Below are 12,361 nucleotides of genomic sequence, written 5' to 3' on the forward strand. Positions count from 1 at the left end.
CAGCTAGACTTTATTCTTTTTCGTTTCTCTGCTTGCCTATCCTCGAGGCTGCTGGGAGAACAGTGTCCAAATTGTCCGTCTTATTGGTGGCATAAACGACACAGAACATAAGAACAGCCGTATTGGGTCCGACCAAAGGTCCATCTAGCCCAGTATCTGGTCTTCTGACAGTGGCCAATGCCAGGTGCCCCAGAGGGAATGAACAGAACAGGTAATCCATCCCAATGATCCATCCCGTCACCCAGCTTCTGGTGAACAGAGGCTAGGGCCACCATCCCTGCCCATCCTGGCTAGTAGCCATGGATGGACCTATCCTCCATGAACTTATCTAGTTCTTTTTTGAACACTGTTATAGTCTTGGCCAGGGATCTCAAACTCAGATGACCACGAGGGCCAAATGAGGATTAATAAATTGGCCTGAGGGCCGCATCACTGGCACCCACCCACCCCCGACTTCCCCAGCCCCGCCCCCACTCCACCCCTTCCATGAGACCCTGTCCCTGCCTTGCCTCTTCCCACCCCTTCCCTGCCCCCATTCTCAGGAGGGGTTGGGGTGCAGCAGGAGGCTCAGGTGCAGGGTATGGCAGGGGGTCGGGGTGCGGAGTGCAGGAGGGGGTTCGGCTGCAGGAGGGGTTCAGGGGGCAGGCTCCGGCCCGGCACGCACCGGGGGCAGGGCAAGCTCCCTGCCTGCCGTGTCCCCGCGCCGCACCGGGAAGCGGCTGGAACCTGGAGGGGGGGAAGAGGGCCCAGGGGTCTGTGTGTTGCCCTGGCCGCGCCTCCAGGCACCGCCCCCCGCAGCTCCCATTGGCCGGGAACAAGGAACCGCGGCCAATGGGAGCTTCAGGGGAGGAACCTGGAGGAGCAGCCAGGGCAACACACAGACCCCTGGGCCCCCTCCAGGTTCCGGCCGCTTCCCGGAGCTGCGCGGGGGCGGGCAGGCAGCCTGCTATGCCCCCGGTGCATGCCTGGCTGGAGCCACTCTAGGTCAATGCTGGGGGGAGGGGGGGCCCCGTGGGGAGCTGGTGGGCCGCGTGTTTGAGACCCCTGGTCTTGGCCTTCACAACATCCTCTGGCAAGGAGTTCCACAGGTTAACTGTGTGTTGTGTGGAAAAAGTATAACAGGGTTCCAAAAAGAGTTAGATAAAGTTCATTTTGTTTGTTTTAAACCTGCTGCCTATTAATTTCATTTGGTGATCACTAGTTCTTGTGTTATGAGAAGGAGTAATTAACACTTCCTTATTTACTTTCTCCACACCAGTCATGATTTTATAGGCCTCTATCATATCCCCCTTTTCCAAGCTGAAAAGTCCCAGTGTTATTAATCTCTCCTCAGATGGAAGCCGTTCCATCCCCCTCCTCATTTGCGTGGCCCTTTTCTGAACCTTTTCCAACTCCAATACATCTTTTTTGAGATGAGGCGACCACATCTGCACACACCACGGATTTATATAGTGGCAATACGATATTCTCGGTCTTATCATCTGCCCCTTTCCTCATGATTCCCAGCATTCCGTTCGCTTTTTAGACGGCCACTGCATATGGAGTGGATGTTTTCAGAGAACTATCCACCATGACTCCAAGATCTCTTTCTTGAGCGGTAACAGCCAATTTAGACCCCATCGTTTTATATGTCTAGTTGGGATTATGCTTTCCAATGTGCATTACTTCGCATTTATCAACACTGAATGTCATCTGCCATTTTGTTGCCCAGTCACCCAGCTTTGAGAGATCCTTTTGTAGCTCTTCGCAGTCTGCCTGTGACTTAAACTTTCTTGAGTAGTTTTGTACCATCTGCACATTTTGCTCAGCCTCTGCCTTCGGTGTTCAGATCATTGCACGGGCAGCAGGGACTGATTCGCCTCTAGGCGCACGATTTTTGCTCTCTTAATAAAATGTCAGATCCAAAGAGGAAATGAAAGACTGGCTTTGTGCAATCCAACAAGCCGGCTCAGCCGCGTTGGGAACGGTTCCCAGAAAAAAGGGACCCTCTTTCAACCTATAAATGCCTCCATTATTTACCAGGAAAAGCAGCAGTGTTATATAACGAACCTTATACCACTGGCTGCATAAGAAGGCAGCCGCCCGCTTAGCTTACTACACATCCATGTGCTGATATGGGACGAGACTTGGACCCCGTGGTGAGAGAACTGGGAAGGATGCTCCTGCCCATCCCCCCGCCAGCGAAGGAGCTAGTTATCCCAACGGAAGACACCGATTTTAATTAGTTTCCCCTGATTGTCACCCTAGAATCCTAAAGCTCCCAGCCCTTCAATGTTGGCTGGCACCGGCAGCGTTGGCTGCAGCCTCTCCTTTTTGGGGAGAAGGTTTGTTTTAGAATAGGCGGACATTTAGTGCTCCCAAAAGATGTCCCATTGACAAGCTCCAGAGCACAGCAGACAGGCAGCGTGAGCTTCTTCCATGCTGCCCGTCTCCTGCCAATCTGCCTCCTTCCTGGCCTGCAGGGGCCTCCTCCGGGGGCAGAGAAAGGAGAACATTCCCCAGGGCCCACTCGATCTGTGGCCCCTCTGCTCTGCCTGCCAACCAGGGCTGCAACATGGTGCCAACTGCAGACTGAGCTGTCTGAAAGCAGGGACTGTCTCCCTCTGTCTGTTTAGCCAGCGCCTAGCACAATGGGACCCGGATCGGATGTGGGGCTTCTGGATGCTACCTTAATACATGTAATAAATTGGGATGGCAACATCTGTCCATAGGGACCTAGACTCAGACCAACTATGCATTTCACTCCAGTAGACAGCCATCAGACCGGAATCGCTTTGTGCTTCGCCTGCCCCGAGATGGATTGGAGTGAGTGACCTGTAGATGAAAGGCTCCACCAGCCATTAGCAGTCCCTGATTAACTGTATTGGCGACCAAGGCTCAAACCAACCATTGAGAGTGCAGAGGGACCTGTGGTTTTTAATTATGCTTTTTCTCCGCTGTACATAGACTGAAGCATATCTGAAAACACCCAGCAGTGTCTCTGGGCTCAGAGTGGGGCTGGCGCCAGTCACGCATACTTCAAAGTCTTCCAAAGCAGGAGAAGCCAGAGACAGGTACCTAAAGACCAAAGCATCAGCTTTGACAGACACTGGAAATTTTTTATGAGTTAAATTATTAAAAATTCAAGGAACTAACTTCAAATGAGGTTTTTTAAATAAACATTCGCAGTTCAAGCAGATGGGGTCACCAGGACTCCTGGGTTCTAATTCCGAGTTGCTGAGGCTCTGCAGATCATTTCCCCACTGTGTGTCAGCTTCTCCACCTGTACTACAGGGATAACGATCCTTCCCTATCTCACAGGGCAGTCATGTTGAGAAACCACCGCAGGATTCTCCCCCACACCCCTATCACCCCAAACTCACGCTAACACCCCTGACATGCGACAGCTATTGGAAGTCTCATGCATGCATCTGAACGGCACTGTAAGCTCCTGGAGGCTCAAGCCTTTATGTACAGCACCGAGCACCATGGTCGATTTCAGTACAGAAACACAGCAAAATTAATGACAGGACCCACACATATCTCTGCTGAACCCTAGGACCTCCGAGTCCTGAGAGGGGACCTGCTTATGCAGAGTTACACGAGAGTCAGAGTGCAAAGCTGAGCCGTCCGCGTGGGGTTAAACACCAAACAGCTGCACTTCAACCAGCAAGTTGCTTCCAACGCATAGGAGGCAAGTAGGAAGTTGGGATCTAGAAGGGCTGGAACAAGCAGGCCCTGGGAATTGTGGGATAGCACTGGTGGACTATCAGAACACAAGCTTTATGTCCTCACTGCAAAGTGGGCAGGCTGGGACACGGGTTGGTACCTATGCCCCGTCCAGCAGGCCCATGTGCTAAGGGGAATGCAGGCACGTGTGCGTGGATGACAGAGGGTTTGGGGCTTCTGCATGTGTCTGAGCCTGATTTCTACACTACAGAGACTCCCCAAGGGTGCAGAATCTGCATGGGCGAATGGAGGCCTTCAGGGATACAGCAATAACAGGATTTGCACACATCTCTGCTAAATGCCTTGAGATGGGCACATCCGAGAGAGCTGTGGAACGAGCCCCCCCACTGGGGGCGTGTGAGAATGATCAGTATTGGGGATTAGCAACGAGTGACTCGGTGAAGGGGAGACATTTCGAAAGCAAGATTTCACAGGTGTGACTCAGCCTGGCTGTCTATAAACAGCATCCTCACGCCTCCACCATTAGCTCCATTACAGTAGGGACTGTTTGCGACAATACCCTTTAATTAAGCCTGCACCTGAAACAGTTTCTCCTTAGCAGAGAGAGGAGGAAGCATCTCATTACCGCTACCCATTTCCCAACACAAGCACACAGCAGGTTCTCTGCAGAAATTGTCCTGAGCATTCCTCTGAATTATGGAGTGCAAAACACCACATGGCAGGCAGAGGGTCCCCTCAAGTCAGACCAGAACGTAGTTGGAATAAATTTATTAAGAGTTCATTGCCAGCAATGCAACTGACCACTGAAAAAAACCACAGGGAAATACCACAAACCAGGCAGTAGCCAAATCCTAAGCGCCCATTGTTATTCCTAAGGCATTTCGATACATACGCACCATACATGCACTCCAAGCCAGGGTCAATGACAGAACCCCAGCACATGAGCCTCAGTCCTCTGCTCTAACCACTAGGCAATTCTTCCTCAAGACTGTCCTGCTTCATGATCTGGATTGCTATTGCAGACGGTCTGCGCTGCTGGAGCAATAACGGGCAAGGAATGAACGGGCGGGGACAGCTTTCATGATCCTCTCCCCGCCCCTCATTCCTCACACTGGCCGGGGGCTGCGTCAGGGGAGATGTTTGTAGCTGATCTACATGCCGAATCTGATCTGTATAGACACAGAAGACTCCAGGTCCAATTTCTGATCTCAGCTGCGCCAGCAACTCCTCTGAAATCCATGGAGGGTGTCAAAGGGCCAGGTCCACCCTGTAAGAGGGAACTGATCCAGCTCACCTGTGCCTCATAGGCAGCCTCTCTGATGGAGGGCCAGAGTTCCCCATAATGAGCCAGAGGGGAACAGGAAACAGGAGGAGGAAACTGTAGTAAAGGAGACCAGTTGTTACCAGGAAACTCCTGCAGGAGACCCTAACCTGGAGAAAGGGAGGCCAGAGGCAGAGGGCTAAACACCAGCCGGGCGCGATAGCTTCATGAAGAAAAGACTGGGACCCAAGAAGAGATATGGTAGGAGGCCCCATGGCTGACTGTGAAGTTTGATGCTTGGCTGATGGACTTTATTTGGACCTGGAGAAGTTGGTCCCATGAAAGATACTACCTCCCTGACCTGGTCTCTTAAATTATTTCTGTTATTCACCCGTTCCCAGGCAGGGCTGGCGTTAGCCACGAGAGACCGTGTGGAGTTTGTAAGTGCCCTGAAGAGGGGGAAACTGAGGCAGGCCTGCTGCAGAGCAACCTCAGGCCAGGAAGGGATTGAGGGAGGCAGCTGGCCTGCTGGCACAGGGATTGAGATTAACATTAATGGAGGGATTCAGATTAACACTACGGTACCTGAGAGCAGCATCTGAGCCTGCAACCAGAGTAATCAAGAGCAGCCTCTGACCCTCCGGTTGGCAGGCATGACAATCCAGCCCTGCTCAGCAGCAGTGAATTTCCCTTGAGCCCAGTGTTTTTCGTTGTGCCTTTGGATGGATATTCCTCTTGTTCACCGGACTCTAGGGCTCCCCTTTACTCTCCCAAATTGATCACCGACCACGGGCACCCTCGAAATCCATCATTAAATCAACTGAAGGGAACGGGGCTGCGAAGGCCATGCTCCAGTAGCGATTCCACGCTTCCCAGGTACAATCAGCCTCCCGCTTACGGGGGCCATCCGTCTCATTTAAAAGATCAGCTGCTGATAAACCCCGCTCCTTTCCACAAAGTGACTCATGGCAGGGTCCCACTTGCTGCCCCTCCATCCTAGGCTGCTCGGTCCCCATTGCATCTAGGAGGGGAACCAGACTGAGACAGACCCAGTGTTTTCTTTTGGGTCTGATCCTCCCACTCACTCACAGCTCCCCATTGGCTTGAGTGAGCGCGGAGGAGGGTTTGATCAGCACAGCGCGAGCACTGGGATGAAACGTCTGGAGCCCAGCAGCTGACGACTGTCACCTCCAATCCTTCGGCAAGCTGAACGTTTACTCCCCAACACGGATGCGAGCTGGCGTGAAAAAGCAACTCCCATTAAAATCACTACGCTCCAGGCGGCCCAGGAGGGGAGGTGGCTGCTGCTGCCACAAACCGAAATACAGGTCTGTCGCCTCTCACTTCCTTTCTGCCTCCATGGCTCTCCCATGGCCTGCGCAACACCCGGGCAGGTGGCGAGCTGAGACTCCCGCAGGTCCAACGAACACACTTGGCAGACCCCTCACCTCTGCCTCCAAGCCCCATGCAGTTTGCCTCATCCACCTTTTGGGGGAGGAAATATCTCTTTACTGCGTGTCCGTACAGCCCCTAGCACAATGGGGCCCTGGGATCCATGCTCTGGTTTATCAGAGCCGCTAAAGGTTAGGAGGTGTTTGGACAGAGTTCCAGTTTTCACTTAGGGAGGCAGTGCTGCTGAATGCTTTAAACACTGGACGGGGAGCCAGGAGCTTCCAACTTCTAATCCTAGCTCTGCCACAGACTTCTTCTGCAGCTTAAGGTGAAACACTTAACCTCTCGGTGTTTCAGTTTTCCCGCCTGCAGAATGACACCACAGAGGTAGGGAGGCAGGGATGTGAAGAAATGACTGCTCATAGAGTGCTCTGTATTACAGTGTATCAGAATGAACTGGGGGGTGGGGAAGAAAGAGACCACTGCCCTCTACTGGATGGACCCAGAACAGCTCAGCTGTGTGTCATAGGCCTTAGCCAGCTAGTGGAGATTCTCCTTTCCCTGAACAGATATGCGCTTTATTACTGGGAGAATATAATTCTATCCTAGGATTCCCATCCAGTGGCTATTGAGGGCAGCCTCCTTCTGGGGGCTGCGGGTTAACGGCGGAGTCATTACAGTAGGAGACAGTGCCAGCCTGCCAACAGCAGCATTATGCTAACTTAGCTTGACCGATCAATGATCTTGCTTCTCTGATGTCTGTGGATTAATAGCTCTGCTGATGGATGCGCCATGGCAGTTTCCCATCACTTTCAATTTGGAGCAATTAACATCATTGAAGAACAGGGTGTGAAAGCTTTTGACTGTGCCTCTGGTTTTTATGTGGCGATATTTATAACCCACGCTGGTCTTGGGAACGTTCTGTTCCGCAACACAGAGCTGTCCTGCCTGCCAGCTGGGATGCAGCCGCTGGCCGTAACCCAGGAGCAGGGTTCCCCATCCAGCAGGAGGATGGTCTATTACACAGCCAAGTTTCAAGCCAGGAACTTTGAGAAGCATCCACAAGAGTTCAAACAGGAGAGCTGTAAATAGAGTCACCCACCCACGTGGCTAAGCCAGGGAAAGCTACGGGTCTCCGCTGCCTAAAGGATTATAACTAGCAATGCTGAAGCCATCAAGCCAGGTTCCAAGAGGTCCACAGGGTCCTCAAAAGCCTAACTGTAACATAAACCTAGTGCTCCAGAGAAATGAAGCAACCGATAAGCAGTTCTAGTCGTCCCACCAAACGCACGTATGAAGAGCCATTGTACGAGCAGTTACCCAGCTGGAGACAGCATGTGTAGTAGTTAGAGCAGGGAATTGTGAATCAGGACCTCTGCCCTGTGTGGTTTGGAGGAAGTCATTTCACCACTCTGTGCCTTGGTTTTCCCATCTGTAGAATGGGGGTAATGTTACAAACTTGAGCTGGCCAAAATTATTTCTTGCAAATGCAGTTGCTGTCTAATTCAGCCCTTTCTCTGCTCACAAACTGCACATGAACCCAGCAGGATTTGTACCGAGTCTGCCTGCTGTTCAGAATTGTTCATGGTGAGCGCTCAATATTCATCCGAGGATCTCAAAGAGCTTTGCAGGGCTGAGCAACGAGACGATCCCCTCTCTACAGAGAGGGAAACTGAGGCACGGAGCAGTGACGTGACTGCCCAAGGCCACATAGCAAATCAGGAGGAAAGACAGGAAAAGAACCCAGGAGTCCTGATTCTCAGCACTCAGCGCTGGGCAATACTAGTTAAGGACTGGGAGAAGAAGCATTGCCCATGGCATGCCTGCTAGTTACCAGAACAGATTGAGCCAACGAAAGGAGTCTTGATCCTGGCAGCTGGGCTTGCTATGCCAGTGTCTGTCCTGCTCGCTCCTGCAGCTGTGACCCTGCCGGCAGCCCGTAGCTACAAGATGCAGGAAGGCAGCCCCTCCAGGCGCGAGCCGTAGCAGCTGGGCTAAGCTTGCTCCAGCCGACATTGCTCTCTCTGGATATAAAGCTGCTGCTAAGAATCTCCTTTGTACAACTCCCTTCCATGGTTCAGCCTTTGTCCAGAGGCACGGAGCTCTAACAATCCCCCAGCAGGTCTCGGGTGCCAGAGCTCATTACACGGAGCACGAAAACCCAGCCTGGGATTTGTCTAGGACTGTCACAGCTTAACACAAAGGGAAAGACCCTCCTCTGGCCACAGAGACCAGCCATCAGCAGAGCCTTTCAGCTGGGATTTCACAGGCAAAGGACTCTGCTAAGCTTGGAGAGCAGGGTCCAAAGAAAGAGGACCAAGGTCAAGCCGCACCCTGCGGCACTGTCCCCTGCAACTTATTCCAGATCCAGAGTGGATGGTATTATCCCCCTTGTACAGAAACTGGGGAAACTGAGGCACAGAGAATTGCCTCAGCCAGGGTCCCACAGGGAATCCTTAGCAGAGCTGGGAACAGAAGCCAGGTCTCCGATGTCCTAGCCCAGCATCTTATCCACTGGACCATGCTGAATATAGTGAAGTGAGATCAGCAGCATGTGAATCAGCCAGGGAGACTAACTGGTCTCACTTCACTGTATCCAGCATGCTTTTAGCTAAATCTGACTTCTGAGCCCACACATGGTCACGGATTTCTTGGGTGGCCAACTTTAGACACCTTGAGCCTGATTTCCAGAGGCACTGGGTACCCATCAACAGCCTTGTCAACTCTTGTGACTGCATCATGAAACTTGTCCGATTTGTTTTTTTTCCCCCTAAAAGCCCCAAGTCCCGGAGTCTCGTTATTTCATGAAACTCATTCTTTTTATTTTATTTTTTTTTTAATATGTTTCTAGCTCATAGGGTTTCAGAAAAAGCAGCTTGAAGAGGTGCCCGGAATGTGACCTAAAAGTTCAAAGAGGAAAGGAGAGAGAATGTTTTTTCCTTCCGTCTCATGATTTCTGTGGACCTGACTACCGATTTTTGAATGCTTAGGCTGGCAATATTGCAGCAACTCCAAGTGAAGGCAATGGCAGCTGCGGGTGCCCTACACCTCCGATTATCGGGCCCTAGCTGGCTTAGGAGAAGCTCCTAAGAACTGAGGCATCCCAAAAGAGTGGCCACTTTTGCAAACTTTGCTCTAAGTGACCATATCCCTTTAAGGCCCCTTCACCTTTCGGACACCGCACAATCCCAGCCACGGAAAGCCAACACCAGTAGGCACCGTCTTTCTCACCCCACGTCTCCCCCTCTGCCAGCGCGCCAACCCCGCTCACACAGACGCCACTTGCAGGGTGAGAATGCAACAGAAATGACAGAGGCTCCACATTTCCCCTGGGGCTGCTGGCAGGTCGACAGCAGGGACATACCCAATCCTCGCCTCATAAAGGTCCATTTGAGTAGGGCCATGAGCTTCGGGCGCTGGCCCCTTGGTGTCCTCCCGACCCAGGACAAGCTTAACGCTTAATACAGCCCCTTCCCTCCCTCTTTGTCCCATCTTCATTCATTCCATCCCCTAAATTCAACCCACTTCCCTCAATCCCCCTCCCCCTTTCAACAGCTCCCTCCCCATGTCTCCATTCCCCCTCTCCGCTACTGATTCCCCATCTCATCCTCTCCTGATACCCCTATTCCTCCTACCCTTCCCCCATACCCATTCACCCCATTGGGTCTCTCCCACCTCCTCACTGGATCCGTCCTTCCAGCTCTTTGCCTCCCTGTCTCTCTCACTCCACACCCCTCAGTCTCTTTCTCTGCCTCTCTCCTCTGACTTCTCTCTCTCACGCGCACACACACACACACACACACACACACACACTCTCTTCCCCAACCCGCCATTCACCACCCCCCACCTGTGCCCCTCTTCCACTTACTGATCTCCAGAGCACAGAACGAGCTATTCCCCTCTGCTAGGTTTATGGGGTGGGGAAAGCCACTGGGACTTTCACTGGGACTTTCCCAGTCCTGGGCTCCCCCGCTACAGCTCTGATGATGCCCCTCAATCCTGATCCACAGCCCCCCGGCTATTCTCGTCACGAGCTCTGCCCCCGCCCCAGCTCCTACTCATGCCCTTTTACCCTGGCCTGCAGCCCCCTGAGCCTGAGCCTCTCCCAACCGGAGATTTTCCGACACACACGGTGGTTTAGAGATGTGGCTAGAGGAGAAGATCACGATCCACTTGTGATCTGGGCAAGGCTTGAACCTGGCTCTCCAGGGGGAAAAAGCTGGGGTACGAACATGCTCTTGTGCCCCTGCGTATTGGAACGGGCAGAATCGAACCAGGATCTCATTACACTGCAAAGGATCGCTATAAAAGGAGGGGGATCAGAGGAGGGGGAGGAAGACAACCATTCTGCACGAGAAGATACGACGAAAGGCTCGGCCTTGCCCAGGCTGCTACTTACAGAATTTGTACCCAGGATCTGCAGGTTGGGCTTCTCTGACTCCAGCAGCTTCGCCACCATCTTCAGAAAGCTCTCCACGAACAGGTTGATGCTCTGGCAGTGACAGGCCATTAGCAGCTGGTCCAAGGCTTCCATGGCAATGCACACGTACCTGAGGGAAACGGCATATTGCAAAAGTAACTCACCTTGTAGGAAAGGAGGCCCAGTGATTAGAGCAGGAGGACTGGGTCTCAGAAACCCTTGGGTCAACTGCCAGCTCTGCTGCTGACTCACTGTGCAATCCTGAGCCAGTCACTTCACCCCTCCATGCCTCAGTTTCCCCATCTGTAAAGCAGGCTTCCTGCACAACACACCGTGAAGGAATCAGATCCTCAGTTTAATTCATTAATGTTTGTATCAGAGGTGTAGCCGTGTTAGTCTGGATCTGTAAAAGCGCCAAAGAGTCCTGTGGCACCTTACAGACCAACAGACGTATTGGAGGAGAACGAAGTGGGTATTCACCCACGAAAGCTTATGCTCCAATACGTCTCTTAGTCTATAAGGTGCCACAGGACTCTTTGTCGTCATTAATGTTTGCGTATGAAGATCTTTGGAGGCTACAACAGCACAGGGCCCAATCCTCAGCTGTCAATGGAGCCCTGCTGATTTACGCCAGCTGAGGATCTGGCCCAGGCAGTAATATAGCATTATGGGCAATTTGTATTAAACCCCACGTTTGCTTCTGAAAGGGTTAATCTGCTCCCAGCGCCCATTACTCTGCAAGAGGCTGCTGGGGAAATAACTGGAATGGTGCAAACTGAGGGTTAAGAGGACTTCTGGTGGGGAATAAGCTGCAGGAAGAGCTACTCGGAAAAGCAATACGATGATTCTCTTTACACCTTCATCTCTCTAGGAATAACAGCCCCACAAGACCCAGAGAGTTCCAGGAAGCAGCAACAGAACAAGGCTCTGAATAGTGTTTTCCAAAGCTACCCAACCGATTCCGGATTCGGTCTTCCTGCTTGGTTGTCTTCTTACAGCTGAGTCCATGGGGACACAGGCTCTTTGGTCTTTTACAATATCCTGAGCCCCGTGACAGGAGGCAGGGCAGAGGGAGCATAACCCGATAGCAAAATAGAGCACTTCGGGGGAAGTCAGACATCCCACCACCCACAGTGATGGCTCAGAGCCCTGCTCCAGCTGAACATTTGCGAGCACTGGCGGCTGGACTCGGATCTCTTTGCTGGAGGCGAAAAGACCCTTTGCCTCCTCCCGATGAAGAGCAGCAGGAAACAATCACCTGGTACTAGTCATGCTACAAATGACTCGCCCCATGTCTTCTCCATCTTCAACTGCACAGTCTTTAGGGCAGGGAATCTAGCAGACAAAGGTCTAATGTGATCCAAAGGCTGGAAGTTGCAGCTAGACAAATTCAGACTGGAAATAAGGCGTGGGTTTTTTTTAAAAACAGGGAGGGTAATTAACCATTAGAACAGCTTACCAAGGGTTGCAGAGATTCACTATCACTTGGCGATTCTTGAATCAAGACTGGATTTTTTTAATCTATTTAATTTATTTTAAGATATGCTCTAGTTCGAAAGGAATTATTGTGGGGAAGATCTCTGCCCCGTGTTATAGACAAGAGGTCAGACTCCGTGATC

General features: G+C 52.0%; 1 protein-coding gene across 6 annotated transcripts in view; it reads right to left on the minus strand.

Annotated features, from left to right (window-relative positions):
• The window catches only part of EFR3B (EFR3 homolog B), a 154,903-nt gene that overhangs the window by 53,081 nt on the left and 89,461 nt on the right, over positions 1–12,361 (minus strand). For all 6 annotated transcript variants that reach the window (XM_074947365.1, XM_074947363.1, XM_074947364.1 and 3 more), the window contains one exon: positions 10,722–10,872. In XM_074947365.1, the coding sequence (XP_074803466.1) occupies positions 10,722–10,872 (151 nt within the window). The remainder of the gene's footprint in view (positions 1–10,721; positions 10,873–12,361) is intronic.

This window comes from Natator depressus, chromosome 3, assembly GCF_965152275.1.
Source record: "Natator depressus isolate rNatDep1 chromosome 3, rNatDep2.hap1, whole genome shotgun sequence".
Taxonomy (NCBI): domain Eukaryota; kingdom Metazoa; phylum Chordata; order Testudines; family Cheloniidae; genus Natator; species Natator depressus.